The sequence below is a fragment of the Stegostoma tigrinum genome, chromosome 6 (genome assembly GCF_030684315.1).
Source record: "Stegostoma tigrinum isolate sSteTig4 chromosome 6, sSteTig4.hap1, whole genome shotgun sequence".
In the NCBI taxonomy this organism is placed as follows: Eukaryota; Metazoa; Chordata; class Chondrichthyes; order Orectolobiformes; family Stegostomatidae; genus Stegostoma; species Stegostoma tigrinum.
This window is the reverse complement of record NC_081359.1, coordinates 44,859,998-44,877,268: the sequence shown is the minus strand read 5'-3', so window position 1 is coordinate 44,877,268 and position 17,271 is coordinate 44,859,998. Positions and strand designations below refer to the sequence as shown.

Sequence of the window (17,271 nt, the reverse complement as noted above, 5' to 3'; positions counted from 1 at the left end):
AAGCAGCCGAGGACAAATCTGATCCGGGCCTGGCGACTTGTCAATCTTAATGTTTGACAAAATTTTCAGTACATCAGCTTCCTCTATCTCTATCCATTCCAGCATGCACACCTGCTCTTCAAAGGTTTCATTCACTACACAGTTCGTTTCTTTCGTAAAGACAGAAGCAAAAAACTCATTTAGGGCTTCCCCTACCTCCTCAGGCTCCACACACAAGTTCCCTATGCTATCCCTGATCGGCCCTACTCTTTCTTTGACCATTCTCTTATTCCTCACGTAAGTGTAAAATGCCTTTGTGTTTTCCCGGATTCCTTCTGCCAAGCCTTTCTCGTGCCCCCTCCTGGCTCTCCTCAGACCTTCCTTGCCTGCATGTAATCCTCTCTAGCTGAACTTGACCCTAGCTTCCTCCACCTTATGTAAGCTACCTTCTTCCTTTTCACTAGAAGCTCCACCGCTCTCGTCATCCAAGGTTCCTTTATCTTACCCCTTCTTGCCTGTCTCAGAGGGACATATTTACTCATCACTCCCAACAACTGTTCCTTAAACCATCTCCACGTGTCTATAGTTCCCTTACCATGGAACAACTGCTCCCAGTCCATGCTTCCTAACTCGTGTCTAATCGCATCATAGTTTCCTCTTCCCCAATTAAATATCCTCCCATTCTGCCTAATCCTCTCCTTCTCCATAGCTATGTAGAATGAGAGAGTGTTATGGTCACTATCACCAAAATGCTCTCCCACCACAAGATCTGATACCTGCCCCGGCTCGTTTCCGAGCACCAAGTCTAGAATGGCCTCTCCCCTCGTCGGCCTGTCAACGTACTGCGTTAGGAAACCCTCCTGAACACACCTTACAAAAACAGCTCCATTCAAATCTTCTGCTCGAAGGAGGTTCCAATCAATATTAGGAAAGTTAAAGTCACCCATTACAACAACCCTACTGCGTCCACACTTTTCCAAAATCTGTCGACCTATGCTTTCTACAATCTCCCTGCTGCTATTGGGGGGCCTGTAGTAAACCCCTAATGAGGTGACTACTCCCTTGCTGTTCCTAATTTCCACCCATACTGACTCAGTAGGCAGATCTTCCTCGACAATGGAAGCTTCTGTAGCTGTGATACCCTCTCTGATTAGTAGTGCTACACCCCCTCCTCTTTTTCCCCCCTCCCTATTCTTTTTAAATGTTCTAAACCCTGGAACATCCAGCAACCATTCCTGCCCATGAGAAACCCATGTCTCTGTTATGGCCACAACATCATAGCACCAGGTACTGATCCATGCTCTAAGTTCATCACTTTTATTCCTGATACTCCTTGCATTAAAGCAAACACACTTTAACCGATCCCTTGGTTCCTTCCCAGGAAAATCCTTCCCACTAGCTGGTCTACCTCTTGCTACTGCCTCACCTGCATCAACGCTCACCTCTGGTATACAGCTCAGGTTCCCACCCCCCTGCCATACTAGTTTAAACCCTCTCGAACTACTCGAGCAAACCTTCCACCCAGGACATTGGTCCCCTTCCAGTTCAGATGCAACCCGTCCTTCTTGTACAGGTCCCACCTTCCCCAGAAGGCATCCCAATTATCAACATATCTGAAGCCCTCCCTCCTACACCAGCTGCGTAGCCACGTGTTCAGCTGCGCCCGCTCCCTGTTCCTCACCTCGCTATCTCGTGGCACCGGTAGTAAACCAGAGAACACTACTCTGTTCGTCCTGCTCTGCAGCTTCCATCCTAACTCCCTGAAATCACTTTTTATATCCTCAAACCTATTTCTGGCTATATCATTTGTGCCAATATGTAACACGATTTCTGGCTGTTCACCCTCCCCTTTCAGAACTTTATACACCCGATCGGAGACGTCCCGGACCCTGGCACCAGGGAGGCAACATACCTTCCGGGAATCCCGATCTTGCCCACAAAATCTCCTGTCGATTCCCCTAACTATCGAGTCCCCTACCACGAGTACTTTTCTATTCTGCCCCCTTCCCTTCTTTGCCACAGTGTCAGGCTCAGTGCCAGAGAACTGACTACTATGGCTTTCCTCTGGTAGGTCAACCCCCCCAGCAGTATCCAAAACGGTATACTTATTGCTGAGGGGAATGCCCACAGGGGATCTCTGCACTGTCTGTCTGTCCCCTTTCCTCCCCCTAACTGTCACCCATCTATCCTCGTACTTGACAGAATAAACATGAAGAGGTTGCTTCCCTTTGTGAGAAAGTTGAGGACCAGAGGGTCTAATCTCAAAATAAGTGATCTCCCATTTAAGACAGAGATAAGGAGGAATTTCTTGTTTCAGAGCTAGCCAATCTGTGAAAATCCTTACCGCAGAAGATCATGGAGGGCAGAGGTTGAGGATAAAGGTTAAGTGCATTCAGGGCTGAAACAGTCAGATGTTTAATTAGGAAAAGAATCAAGAGTTAGCAGGAAAAATGCAGTTGACGATCATTGGATCAGCCATGATCTTATTGAACACCAGAGCGAAAACTGCACGTTTCTTCTCCTACTTATTTTTGTCAATAAAGATACACCACATATTTCCAGACAAAACTTCATTATGCTATGGTTGGTTCGCTCGCTGAACTGATTTGTTAGTTCGCAGACATTTCATTACCACGCTGGGTAACTTCATCAGTGCAGCCTCCAATGAAGTGCTGTTATGTTTTCCTGCCAGGTTTTTAAAACTCTGGGGTCTGTTGGAATTGGTTACCTCATTTCCGGTTTTTCTTTGCAGTCGTGTATATATAGAGTCTAATTCTATGTGTTTATTGATGGCCTTTTTGGAGAACCAAGCCTCTAGAAATTCCTGTGCTCATCTCTGTTTGGCCTGTCCTAGGATGATGTTGTCCCAATTGAACTGGTGGCTCTCCTTATCCAAGTGAATGGAGGCAAGTGAGTACTGGTCAAGTCTTTTTTGTTGCTAGTTGGCGTTCATGTATTCTTGCGGCCAGTAAACTTCCTATCTGTCCAACATAATGTTTGTTACAGTCCTTGCATGGGATCTTGCATATCTGTCGGTTCTGACCATAGTGGGTAAGGGGTCTTTGGTTCAAGTCAGCAGTTGGCATGGGATTGACATAGGTTTGTGTGCCACTCTGATGACCAATGGTCATAGGAGTCTTATGGTCAGTTCGGATATGTTCTGGGTGTACGGTAATGTGACAAGTGTGTCAGGACATACTGTTGCTGTTTGTGTAATAGTCATTGTCAGATCCAGCTGTTCCGATATCCATTGTTCTTAAATACTTGGTAGAGGTATTCTTCATTTTGGTATAGTTCTGGGTTGCTGCAGAGTGCTGTCGCTTGTTTAACTAGTGTTTTTACGCAACTCAGTTTGTGGGTGTTAGGGTGGCTACTGTTGAAATTCAGGACTTGTTCTGAATGTATGGCATTTCTGTGTATCTTTGTCAGAAATTCACCATTTAAGAAAGTGACATTACAGTGAAGCTGAGATAATAAAATGTGAGGCTGGATGAACACAGCAGGCCAAGCAGCATCTCAGGAGCACAAAAGCTGACGTTTCGGGCCTAGACCCTTCATCAGAGAGGGGGATGGGGGGAGGGAACTGGAATAAATAGGGAGAGAGGGGGAGGCGGACCGAAGATGGAGAGTAAAGAAGATAGGTGGAGAGGGTGTAGGTGGGGAGGTAGGGAGGGGATAGGTCAGTCCAGGGAAGACGGACAGGTCAAGGAGGTGGGATGAGGTTAGTAGGTAGCTGGGGGTGCGGCTTGGGGTGGGAGGAAGGGATGGGTGAGAGGAAGAACTGGTTAGGGAGGCAGAGACAGGTTGGACTGGTTTTGGGATGCAGTGGGTGGGGGGGAAGAGCTGGGCTGGTTGTGTGGTGCAGTGGGGGGAGGGGATGAACTGGGCTGGTTGAGGGATGCAGTGGGGGAAGGGGAGATTTTGAAACTGGTGAAGTCCACATTGATACCATATGGCTGCAGGGTTCCCAGGCGGAATATGAGTTGCTGTTCCTGCAACCTTCGGGTGGCATCATTGTGGCAGTGCAGGAGGCCCATGATGGACATGTCATTAAGAGAATGGGAGGGGGAGTGGAAATGGTTTGCGACTGGGAGGTGCAGTTGTTTGTGATGCCACCCGAAGGTTGCAGGAACAGCAACTCATATTCCGCCTGGGAACCCTGCAGCCATATGGTATCAATGTGGACTTCACCAGTTTCAAAATCTCCCCTTCCCCCACTGCATCCCTCAACCAGCCCAGTTCATCCCCTCCCCCCACTGCACCACACAACCAGCCCAGCTCTTCCCCCCCACCCACTGCATCCCAAAACCAGTCCAACCTGTCTCTGCCTCCCTAACCAGTTCTTCCTCTCACCCATCCCTTCCTCCCACCCCAAGCCGCACCCCCAGCTACCTACTAACCTCATCCCACCTCCTTGACCTGTCCGTCTTCCCTGGACTGACCTATCCCCTCCCTACCTCCCCACCTACACCCTCTCCACCTATCTTCTTTACTCTCCATCTTCGGTCCGCCTCCCCCTCTCTCCCTATTTATTCCAGTTCCCTCCCCCCATCCCCCTCTCTGATGAAGGGTCTAGGCCCGAAACGTCAGCTTTTGTGCTCCTGAGATGCTGCTTGGCCTGCTGTGTTCATCCAGCCTCACATTTTATTATCTTACAGTGAAGCTGTGTCGGTTTGGCAGTAAGCAACCTGCATCAGAGGCTAGCCTTTTTTGTACATAATTCAGAAAGCTGTATAGCAATTTAGGAACTTTCAAAGAATAATAAATTTTTTAAACAATAAATAAAACTAATTAACTGTACCAAAAATGTACAGGTGATGTGTTGTCCGTACATGACGTGGAAGCTGGTGGATCCTGTTCCAAGCTATGGTGACCATATCTGCAGTAAATGTCTTTAGCTTGAGGAACTCTAACTCAGAGCCGATGAGCTGACATCTGAGCTTCGGGTACTGTAGCACACCAGGATGGGCTGAGTTAATTTGATGCTGCACTTCAGGTAGTTCCAATCTATAGTTTTAATATTTCAAATTTGGCCACTGATCAGGGACAAGGTGGTGTGACAACAAGAGAGGCAGGGAGAGGGATCCTCAATGTAATAATGGATCAGTTTTGGATCTTGTCCAATAGGTATGAGGTACTTTTCTCCATGTATAAGTGAGGAAAGAGTCTGCAAGGAGGATGGTCGAACTGACAACTGCATTGTGGTCCAGGATGCTATTCAAGTGGGCGGAGCACAAAAAGTGATTGTGTTAAGAGATTCTATTCATAAGGGGAAAGATGGCATCTTTTGTGCGCAGGATCAACAGTCCTGCTCTGTGTGCTGCCTACTTCACACTAAAATGTAAAGAATATCTCGAACTGACTTGAAGGAATCCTGGAGAAGGAGGGGGAGGATCCAGTTGTTGTGGTTCATGTTGGTACCAACGGCAAAGGCAAGAGATCCTATTTGGGGAATATCAGAAATTTGGAATAAAATTAAAATTAGAATTTAAAGGTTCTAATCTCTGGATTATTATCTGAGCCACATGCAAACTAGCAACTAGATTAGAAGATTAGTAAAGACATAGCTAAAGGAGTGGTGTCGGAAAGAAGGGTTCCATTTCAAGAAGGCACTGGCACCAATATTGGGATAAGAGGAAATGGTACTGTTAGAATGGGATCCACCTCGAATGAACTGGGACCAGGATTACAGCAGAAAGTCAAAAAACTTAATTAGTTCACTGTGTAGGGGAAATCTCAGTACAGGTTAAATCATAGAATCCCTACAGTGGGGAAACAGGCACTTTGGTCCAACAAGTCCACACCGACCCTTAGAGCATCCCACCCAAACCTATCCCCCTCACCTAAACATCCCTGACTCAACGGGCAATTCAGCATAGCTAATCCACCTAACCTACACATCTTTGGACTGTGGGAGGAAGCCGGAGCACCTGGAGAAAACCCACACAGACACGGGGAGCATGTGCAAACTCCACACAGACTGAGGGTAGAATCGAATCCAGGTCCCTGGTGCTGTGAGGCAACAGTGCTAACCACTGAGCCACTGTGCTGCCCCTAAAGTTAAGGCTATTAAAAGTTTCCAGAACAAGTAATAGGGCAGCAAGTACGGAAAAGACCAGGAATCTGATTTCAGGCACACCAGATAAGGGGACAACAATGAAAAAGAGGGCAGTCAACACCACACTGAGGGTGCGGTAGTTGAATATGTGCAGTATACGAAGAAAGGCAAAACAACTTGTAGCACAGAATGAAAATGACGGGTATGAAGTTGTGGGCCTTGTAAAGATGTGGCTGTAAAGGGATCAGGAGTGGGAATTATCCAAGAAAGTGCAGGCATGCGGGCAGCAACGGCAGGGTTGCCTTCTAAGTAATAAATGAAATTAAATCAATAGCAAGCTATGAAATAAGTCAGAAGGTGCAGAATTTGTGTGGGTAGAGTTGAGGCATTGCAAGTAAAAATAACTCTAATGGGAATTATTATTACTCTAATGGCCCTCTAATAGTAGTCTGATTTGGGGAAGATCATAAATCAGGAGCTAAAAAAAGCGTCTAAGAACTAAGCACTAACACAATAATCATGCAGGAGCTTCAATAAGCAGGTGGACTGGGCAAATCAGGTTGGTAGGTAATCACAGAAGAAAAATTCATGGAGTGTCAATTTGGTAGTTTTTTGGAGCAGCCCATGGTACAGCCTACCAGGAAATGGGAAATTTGATTTTGTTGATGTGTAAAGAAGCAAAATCAATTAGGGAGCTTAAGGTGAAGAACATCTTAGAGGCAGTGATCATAATATGATCAAATTCACCCTGCAGTTTGACAGGGTGTCGCTGGAATCAGATATAACAGTATTACAATTGAGTAAAGGTAACTACACAAGGACACAAGGGACGAGCTGCCAGAGTCGATTGGTAGGGAGAGACATTGGAGAAGCAATGGCAGGAGTCTCTGTGGGTAAATTGGGAGGCACAGCAGAAATTCATCCCAGGGGCTAAGGGGAGGGTGAGGCAACTATAGCCAAAAAAGGAAGTTAAGCCAAAATAAAAGCAAAAGAAAAAGTAAACAATGTGGTGAAGATTAGTAGGAAGCCTTTAAAAACCAGCAGAGGACAACTAAAAAAAAGCAATAAGGGGGGAGAAAGATAAAATATGAGATAACCTAGCCAGTAATAAAAAATGATTGCAGGAGTTCTTTTAGATATATAGAAGGTAAGAGAGGCCAGACTGGACAGTGGGCTACTGGACAATAAGGCTGAAGAAATAATAATGAGGAACAAACATACGGCACAGGAATTGAATAGGTAGTTTGTACCAGCCTTCATGGTGTAAGATATTGGCGGTGCACAAGAACTTCAAAAGAGTCGGGGGTAGACAGAGGTGGCTATCACCAAGGAGAAAGTGCTGGGGATGCTGAAAGGTCTTAAGATGCATAAATCACCCGGATAAGATGGCCTATTCCCCAGAGTTCTTAAGGAGATAGCTTGAGGGGTTTGTGAGGCTTTCTAGTGATCTTGCAGGAATCGCTGGAGTCTGGGAAGGTCTCAGAGGACTGAGAAATGGCTAATGTAACATTCCTGTTTAGAAGGGAGGGAGGCAAAAGACAGCAAAGTATAGGCCGATTAGCTGGACGTCAATCAGTGGCAACATTTGAAAGTTTATTGTTAATGATGAGATTGTGAAGTAGCTGAGAAGAGCATAGTAAAAAAGGCTGAGTCAGCACAGTGTCAGCAAGAGGAAGTCATGCCTGACAAATCTGTCTGCATTTTCCAAGGAGGTAATGAGCACATTAGATAGAGGAGGGCCAGTGGATGCAATCAGTGAACTTTCAGAAAGCCTTTGACAAGTTGCAGCACAGGTGGCTACTAAGATAAGAGCTAACAGTATCAGGGGCAACATACTAACATTGGTAGAGGATTATATGACTAGCAGAAAGTTTTCATGACAGTAGCTGGTGACTTAGTGGAGTTCTGCAGGGGTCAGTGTTAGGATCACAACGGTTCACACAAAGAAGTGGATGATGGAATGCAATGTGGGAAAGTGAGCAGTTATACACTTTGGTATGACAAACAGAAGCATTGATTATTTTCTAAACAGGGAAAAAAACTTCAGAATTCTGCAGCACAAAGGCAGCTTGGAGTCCCCAGTCAGGATTCTCTTAGGGTTAACATGCAGGCTCAGTGGCAGGCAGCTGTTAGCAGCTAGGAAGGCCAATGCATTTCAAGACGGCTAAAATACAACAGCAGAAATGCATTGTTGGGATTGTATAAGACTCTGGTCACACCACATTTGGAATACTGTGAGCATTTTGCATCCTGTATATAAGGAAGGATGTGCTGGTCTTGGAGGGCATCCATCGGAGATTAACAAACATGACTCAAGGAATGAAGAGCTTGAGGTATGAGGTGCAGTTGAGGAATCTGGGTCTGCGCTCAATAGAGATTACAAGGCTGAGAGAGAATCTCATCGAAACTTACAGGAAACTGAGAGACCTGGATAGAGTGGATGGGAGATATTTCCAGTAATAGGTCAGAAGATGTGCAGGTTAGGATGAATGGCCATAAGAATATGGGTTACTAACTTGGATAGGGTGTTGGGTCTGGGTGGGATATTCTTCAGAGGGCCAGGCAGACTCAATGGATCGAATGGCCTATTTCCGCTGTGTTTTGGACTCTATGTTTCTATGAATATGAGGCACTAGGACCCGAGGGCACAGGCTCAGGGTGAAGGGACATCGCTTTACAACTTGTAAGAGGAGTAATTGCTTCAGCCAGAGGGCTGCTGCAGAGAACTGTGGAGCCCAATCAATTGAGTGCCATTCAGATAGAGAAGATAGGTTCTATAGAGGACAATGAGCAACTTCACTGATACTTCTGGGAGAAGTCAGCGCAGTCACCAATCAGCGAGGTGGGAAAAATATACCTGGTGATAAACCGCAGGAAGAACATCCAATCAATGACACAGAGACTTTGTTGAGTATTCTGGCAGAAGTCAGTGTAGTCACCACGACTGATCAACAGAGTGAGGACAAATATCCCTGGTGATAACAGCAGGAACAGCATTCATTAGAGGATACTGAGGAATTTCACTGAGCATTCTGGGAGAGGTTGGCACAGTCACCACAACTAATCCGCGGAGTAAGGAAGAACTCCATGTCAAGGAGCATTAAGCCCCAAACCAAAGTATTTCCATCCTTCACCCCTGCTTTAACAGCAAAAAAGGAAAGACAGTAAGACAGACTGATAGGAAGTTTGCTGCAGCCTATAGGGTATTTGATCCACTTATAAAGATTGCACTGTAACTGAAGGAACCAATCAGTGCAGCTAGTTGGAAAAAGTGCAGACTTAGGTGAATAATGGGCTTCACGGAATAAGGCAGGCAAGGTAAGATTTGTTTATCTCCCTTATTGTAAAGGGGCAGGGATGGCAGTTAGGGCTGCAGTGTGCTCTTTCTACCAGATGTGGGAAATCAGGGAACAGTGTCCCTGACAATTGTGTCTGCAGTAAGTGTGACCAGCTGCAGCTCCTCACAGACCATGTGGTTCAGTTGGAGCAGCAGTAGGACACAGCGGAGCATTACAGGGGGCAGAGGCACTAGTTACAGAGAGTTGGTCACACCAGAGGTTCAAGTCAGGTAGATGGGTGACTGCCAGGAGAGGTAGGCAGATAGTGCAGGAGTCTCCAGTGGCTATTTCCCTCTAAGAGGTATATCATTTTGGTGGTAGTCTCTCAGGGGAGCATAAAAGCGGCAGCCAGGCCTGAGGCATCACAACAGGCTCTGCTGTACAGCAGGGTCAGGCAAGATCTCAGTGAGCGATGGTGGTTGGAGACTCGCTAGTTAGGAGCACAGACAGGTGTTTCAGTAGCTCCAAGCTGGTGTGTTGCCTCCCTGGTACCAGGGTCAAGGACATTTCTGAGCGGTTGCATGGAATTCTTGAGGGGGGAGGGTGAGCAACCAGAGATCATGTTGCACATTGGTACCAATGACATAGGTAGAAAGAGACATGAGGTCCTGCAGAGTGAGTACAGGGAGTTAGGAAAGAGGCTGAAAAGTAGGACGGCAAAGATACTAATCTCTGTGTTACTACCAGTGCCACGTACAAATGAGGCAAGGAGATAGAAAGATAGATCAGATTAAGGCATTGCTAAGGAGCTGGTGCCTGGGTAGGGTTTTAGGTTCTTGGATCATTGGGACCCCTTCTGGGGCATGGTGACCTGTGCAAGAGGGACAGGTTGCACCTAAACAGGGCAGGAACTAATATCCTTGCAGGGAGGTTTGCTAGTGCTACTCGGGAGGAATTAAACTAGAATGGCAGGGGCTTGAGAATCAGAACAGCAGGTCAGCGAATAGCGAGATTGAGGGTAAAGTAAATGTTAGGATCAGAAAGAAGGTACAGGCAGAGATATGCAAATGAACACAATGGTACTAATGGGCCGTTTATTTCAATGCAAGGAGTATTAAATTAAGGCAGATGACCTTACAACCTGGATCAGTACACATGACTATCATGTTGTGGCTATGATAGAGGCTACTTTGAGAGATGTACTGGACTGGCTGCTTAACATTCCAGAATTTTGTTATTTTAGACAAGGTAAGGGTTAGAGAAAGGTAAAAGAGGTAGAGGAGTTGCATTACTAATCAGGGAGAATGTTACATCTGTACTCATAGGAGGACATACTGGAGGTCTCATCCACTGAGGCAATATGGATGCAGCTCAAAAATAGGATAGGTGCAATCAATCTGATAGGGTTTTACCATAAGCCTCCCAACAGCCACTGAGAGATTGACAAACAAATATGTAGGCAGGTATAAAAACAGAGTTGTCATAGTGAGTTACTTTAACTTCCCCAGTATTGACTGGACTAAGCCTCCCTTGGAGCAAGACGATTAGGTGGGCTGGAATTTGTTAAGTGTATCCCAGAGGGTTTCTTGAAACATTGTGTGTACAGTCCAACTAGAGGATGGGCCATACTTGACCGTGTATGGGCAAATGAGCCTGGCCAGGTGACCAACCTTTCAGTGGGGGAGCTTTTTGGAAACAATGATCACAACTCCTTATTTTTTAAGATAGCTATGAACAAGGACCTTGCAGGAAGGTACTAAATTATGTCAGTTTTATGTCAGTATTAGGCAGGAACTAGGGACTGTTAACTGGGAGGAGGTGGTAACATGCCAGTACGCATTTCATATGTGCAAACTGTTTAAAGACCTGCTGGGGAGAATTCAAGACTGGTGTGTCCAGTGAGGAGGAAGGATAAGGCTATCAAAGTAAGGGGCCCTTGGATAACAAGGGAAGTTGTGAATTTAGTCAAAAGGATAAAAAGAAGCACATATAAGATTTAGGAAGATAAAATCAGACAGGGACCACGAGGAACAGGAAAGCAGGGAATCAGGAGAGCGAGAAGGGGCCATGAATTGACCTTGGCAAGTAGGGTTAAAGAGAATCCCAAGTCATTCTATACATACATTAAAAACTAGAGGATAACTAGGGTGATGGTAGGATCACTTAAAGATAAAGAAGGGAACTTGTGCTTGGAGGCAGAGAATGTGGACAAGATCCTAAATGAGTACTTTGTGTTGGTATATAAAGAGTACGGAGGATAGTGATATTTGTGTGGAGCACGCCAATACACTAGGGCATTTTGAGATCAAGGAAGAAGTGGTGTTGGATCTCTTGAAGAGAATTAAGGTGGAGAAATCAGGCCTGATGGTATCTACCCACAATTTTGAAAGAGGCAAGACAGAAGGTTGATGGGGCCTTGACCAAGATTAGATTACATTACATTCCCGACAGTGTGGAACCAGGCCCTTCGGCCCAACAAGTCCACACCGCCCCTTGAAGCATCCCACCCAGACCCACCCCCCTATAACCCACACACCCCTGAACACTACGGGCAATTTATCATGGCCAATCCACCCAGCCTGCACATCTTTGGACTGTGGGAGGAAACCGGAGCACCCGGAGGAAACCCACGTAGACACGAGGAGAATGTGCAAACTCCACACAGACAGTTGCCCGAGGCTGGAATCGAACCCGGGTCCCTGGCGCTGTGAGGCTGCAGTGTTAACCACTGAGCCACCGTGCTGCCGTTTGTATCCTCGCTAGTCGCTGGAGAGGTCCTGGAGGAATGGAGAGTAGCTGATGTTGTTCCTCTGTTCAAGGGAAATGGGGATACTCCAGGAAATTACAGACCAGTGAGTTTCACATTGGTGGTTAGGAAGCTATTAGAGAGAATTCTTAGGATAGGATTTACACACATTTGAAAAAGCATGGTCTAACTAGGGACAGTCAGCATGGTTTTGTGCAGGTCAGATCATGTCTTACTAACCTAATTGAATTTTTCAAGGAGGTGACGAAGGTGATTGATGAGGATAGAACAGTGAATCAGAGATAATGGGAACTGCAGATGCTGGAGAATCCAAGATTACAAAGTGTGAAGCTGGATGAATGTTGTTTATGCGGATCATAGTAAGGCTTTCAACAAGGTCCCCCAAGGTAGGCTCATCCAGAAAATTAAGATGCATGGGAATCAACAGTGACTTGGCTGCTATGAATTCAGAATTGGGTTACCCATTGAAGACAGTGGATTTTGGTGGGTGTTTTTCAGGCCGGAGGTCCTTGACTGGTGGTGTTCTGCAGAGATTTGTACTGGGACCTCTGCTGTTTGTGATATGTATGAATGATTTGGATGAAAATGTAGAAGGGTGGGTTAATAAGTTTGCAGACAATACAACTATCTGTGGAGTTGTGGATAGTATAGAAGCTTGTCAAAAGATACAGCAAGATATAGATCAGTTGCAGATATGAGCAGAGAAGTGGCAGGTGGTGGTTAATCCAGCTAAGTGTGAGGTGCTGCACTTTGGGATATCAAATGTTAAGGAAATATATACAGTTAATGGTAAGACTCTGAACAGTATTGATGTACAGGAGGATCTCGGGATTCAAGTCCACATCTTCCTGAAAGTAGCCCTGCAAGTAAACAGGGTGGTAAAGGAGGTTTAAGGCATTATTGGTCGGAAAATTGAGTACAAGAGTCAGGATGTCATTTTGTAGCTTAATAAGACTTTAGTTAGGCCTCCCTTCGAGTATTACGTTCAATTCTGTTTGCCACATTATAGGAAGGATGTGGAGACTTTGAAGAGGGTGCAGAACAGGTTTGCCAGGATGTTCCCTAGATTAGAGCATATAAGCTATATTGGAGAGGATAGAAAAACTCGGATTGTTTTCTCTTGAGCAGCGCAGGTTTACGGGAGACTTGATAGAAGTCTATGAAATTATGAGATGCATAGAAAGGGTTGACAGTCAGAATCTTTTCCCCCAGAGTTGACAACAAGTACAACAGCACCTTGCCTAATAAACATCCTTCCTGTCCCCAAGCTTGCCTGCAACAAGTACTGAAGATCCTTCCCTTCATCCCCACAGCATTATTTCCTGGTCTCTACTGGCCCACTAATATCACTGCTATACTTCCTAGCATTGCTGCAAAAACATTTTAAAGTAAGTGAAATCATGTGGAGTTGAATGTCAAACTTTGCCAATGATAGGTAATTTTGAAGTGACATTTCAGATGACAAGAGTACTTCAATGTGACTGATCGCTTAACTAGCTTAATGACATCATTGTTAGATACCAGAGATTCTCTTGGCTTGTTGCTAGATTTGAAATTGACGTTTGGAAAGGGGAAGTCCATGCCACTTAGAACAACTTCCTTCAAAGTCAGTTGTAAACACCACTACTTTGCTATTGTGTGCAAAATCTCACTCACTGCTTTTTTATATTTTATTCTGCACAGAGACAGGCCCTTCAACTCAAACTGCTCCATGCCGACCAAAATGACCATCCATGCTAAACCCATTTCCCTGCACTTGGTCCATATCCTCTAAACCTTTCATGTTCAGGTTCTATTCAAGCATGACAACATCATGGCACAAACAAAAGTACATGCTGGTTCTTCTTCACTAAATAGCAACATTTATATATCTGACAATTTTTCATCAATTGATTTAAGCAATATGCAAAGGAATATAATGACAGCATTAGGGCCAGTAAAAGTTTTCATACTCACTCTCTTCAGAGCACAAGCTGAAATAATCTTTTCATATTTTGTTCTTCGATATTCTTTGCCAAATAGGATGTTGCTTCGCACTGTACCAGGAAACACCCATGGCTGTTGAGCACAGTAAGCTATTTTACCTTTGATATCCAAGATCCCACTTTTCTTTGCAAGTTCGCCAAGAATTGCAGCAAGAATGGAAGACTGGAAACAGAAATTTGACAACATAATTATTAAATAGTTGTTGCTCATCAAGATTCAAGGCTTACTGCTTTAATAAGAGATACCATAACTTGGAGCTGGAGGAACACTGTAGGCCAGGGAGCATTAGAGGAGTGGGAAAGCTGATGTTTTGGGTCAGGACCCTTCTTCAGAAATGAGAAAGGAAGCTCAGAAATAAATAGGAGGGGTGGGGCTGGGAAAAGTAGGTGGGATAGTAATAGGTGAGTGCAGGTAGGGAGTGGTAGGGATTGATCAGTGAGGTGGGAGAAGCATTTGGGTGGGAGGGAAGATGAACAGGTTGTCAGAGATAATGGGAACTGCAGATGCTGGAGAATCCAAGACAATGAAGTGCGGGGCTGGATAAACACAGCAGCCCAAGCAGCATCTTAGGAGCACAAAAGCTGACGTTTCAGGCTTCGACCCTTCATCAGAAAAATCCTTTTTCTGGATTTTCTGATGAAGGGTCGAAGCCTGAAACGTCAGCTTTTGTGCTCCTAAGATGCTGCTTGGCCTGCTGTGTTCATCCAGCCCCGCACTTTGTTGTCTCGATGAACAGGTTGTGTCAGGTCAAGGATGGCGGGGATGAGAAGGAGGGTAGGTCATGGGATGAGGCCGAGGGTGGGGAGATTTTGAAACTGATAAAATTCACATTCAGGCCGTTGGGCTGGTGACTGCCAAGACAGAATATGGGGCGCTGCTCCTCCACTTTTTGGGTGGCATCACTGTGACAGGGGAGAATGCCCAGGATGAACATGTCACCCAGGGAGTGGGGGGGAGAGTTGAAATGTTTCACAAACCGGAAGGTGTTGCCATATGTTGCAAACACAGCACAGGTGCTCGACGAAGCAGTCTCTGAGCCTCCGCTTGGTCTAGCCAATGTAGAGGGGGCCACATCAGGAGCAGCGGATGTTATAACCCTATATTGACGGATGCACAGGTGAACCTCTCTCTGATGTGGAAGGTTTGTTTGGTGCCTTGAATGGGGGGGGGGGCGGGGGGGGAAGAGGTACAGTGGCAGGTGTAGTACTTCCTGCTGTTGCAGGGAAGGGTGCCAGGGGTGGTGGGACTGGAGGGGAGTGTGGAGCAGACAAGGGAGTCGCAGAGAGAATGGTTCCTATGAAAGGCAGATAGGGGTGAGGAGGGAAATATAACGTTGGTTGTGGGGTTGGATTGTAGGTGGCAGAAGTGGTGGAGAATGATACGTTGGAAATGGAGGTTAGTGGGGTGATATGTCAGAACAAGGGGGAATCTGTCTTTGATTTTGTTGGGGGGAGGAGATGTGCGGGCAGAGGTGCAGGAAATGCAAGAGATGTGGTCAAGATGTGGTCATTTTCAACCACCGAAGGGGGCAAGTTGCGATCCTTGAAATAAGAGGACATCTGGGAATGTTTGGGATTGGAATGACCCTTCTTGCGAGCAGACACAGCAGAGGTGGAAGAATTGGGAGTAGGGGATCTCATTCTTGCAGGAAGGTGAGTGAGAGGAGGTGTAGTCTAGGTAGCTGTCAGAGTTGGTGGGCTTGAAATAGATATTAGTTTCAAGGCGGTCACCAGAGATGGAGACAGAGAAGTCCAGAGGGGAGGCAGAGGTATCAGAGATGGTCCAGGTGAATTTGAGGTTGGGCTGAAAGGTGTTCGTAAAATTGATGAACTGCTCAAACTCCTCACGGGAGCACAACGCAGTCATCGACATAGTGGAGAAAGAGTTGGGGGTAGTACCAGTGTAGCAGCAGAAAATGGACTGTTCTGCATTTTTACAAAGAGGCAGGCATAGCTTGGACACATGCAGGTTCCCATGGTCACCCCCTTAGTCTGTAGGAAGTGGGATCTTAAACCATTTTTGGAGAATCTGGATCTTGTGCATGTCGAGGTTGTTGAAGTCCAGGACAAATTGGGATGGCCTGAATATAGATTGGAGTCCACTGGGATGATCCGGTTCCATAGGCAGGTACTGAGAAAGATGACGTGGTTATAGTACCTGGTTCGCTTGAGACCGTGTTCAAAGCGTTTCAGGGCCGCAGAGGTTACCAGAGGGTTGCAGCGGGATAGAGATCCACTGAGTCCTTTCCGAAGGGAGGAGGATAATTTCTTCAAAGTGGGCATCTCGAGAAGAGGCTTTCCTTGCACCTGCAGGAAGTGCTACACCTGCCCCTATACCTCCCACCTCCCCCCTCCCCCCCATTCAAGATGCCAAACAAACCTTCCACATCAGACAGAGGTTCACCTGCACATCCGTCAATGTGGTCTATTGCATCGCTGCTCCTGATATGGCCTACTCTTCATCTGTGAGACCAAAGAAAGACTCAGAGTCCTCTTTGTACAGCACTTGCGGTCTGTTCACAACAAATGCCAACATGTTCCGGTCACCAACATTTTCAACGCCCCCTCCACTCCCTGGGCCACATGTCTATCCAGTGTCACAATGACGCCACCGGAAGTTGGAGGGGCAGCACCTCATATTCCGCCTTGGGAGCCTACAGCCCAATGGCCAGAATGTGAATTTAGCAGTTTCAAAATCTCCCCATCCCCATCTTCATCCCATGACCTACCCTCCCTCTCATCCCTGCCTCCTTGACTTGACATAACCTGTTCATCTTCTCTCCCATCTATCCACTCCTCCCACCTTAGAGACCAATCCCTATCATGCCCTACCTATCACCATCCCACCTACCTTCCCATAGCCCCACTCCCCCTCTCTGTGTATTTCTGAGCCCCCTTCCCACCCCCACCTCCCCCCCCCCTCCCCCTGCCATTTCTGAAGAAGGATCCTGACCCGAAACGTCAACTTTCTCACTCCTCTGATGTTGTCTGGCTCGCTGCGTTCCTCCAGCTCCACATTCGGGACGTTAGATGCCTTCAAGGCAGAGGCCGACAAATTCTTGATCTCACAAGGAATCAAGGGCTACGGGGAGAGTGCAGGAAGGTGGAGTTGAAATGCCCTTCAGCCATGATTTAAATGGCGGTTAAATGGCAGAGTGCACTTGATGGCCTTACTTCCACTCCTGTGCCTTATGGTCTTATGGT

At 46.3% G+C, this 17,271-nt stretch overlaps 1 protein-coding gene across 4 annotated transcripts in view; it reads right to left on the bottom strand.

The window, feature by feature from the left end:
* abcc4 (ATP-binding cassette, sub-family C (CFTR/MRP), member 4) overlaps window positions 1–17,271 on the bottom strand; it is a 492,919-nt gene that overhangs the window by 281,838 nt on the left and 193,810 nt on the right. For all 4 annotated transcript variants that reach the window (XR_007247792.2, XM_048533436.2, XM_048533434.2 and 1 more), the window contains exon 11: window positions 14,039–14,230. Coding sequence is in view for 3 of the 4 variants with exons in the window: in XM_048533436.2 (XP_048389393.1) it covers window positions 14,039–14,230 (192 nt within the window). In the remaining variant the exon portion in view is untranslated. The remainder of the gene's footprint in view (window positions 1–14,038; window positions 14,231–17,271) is intronic.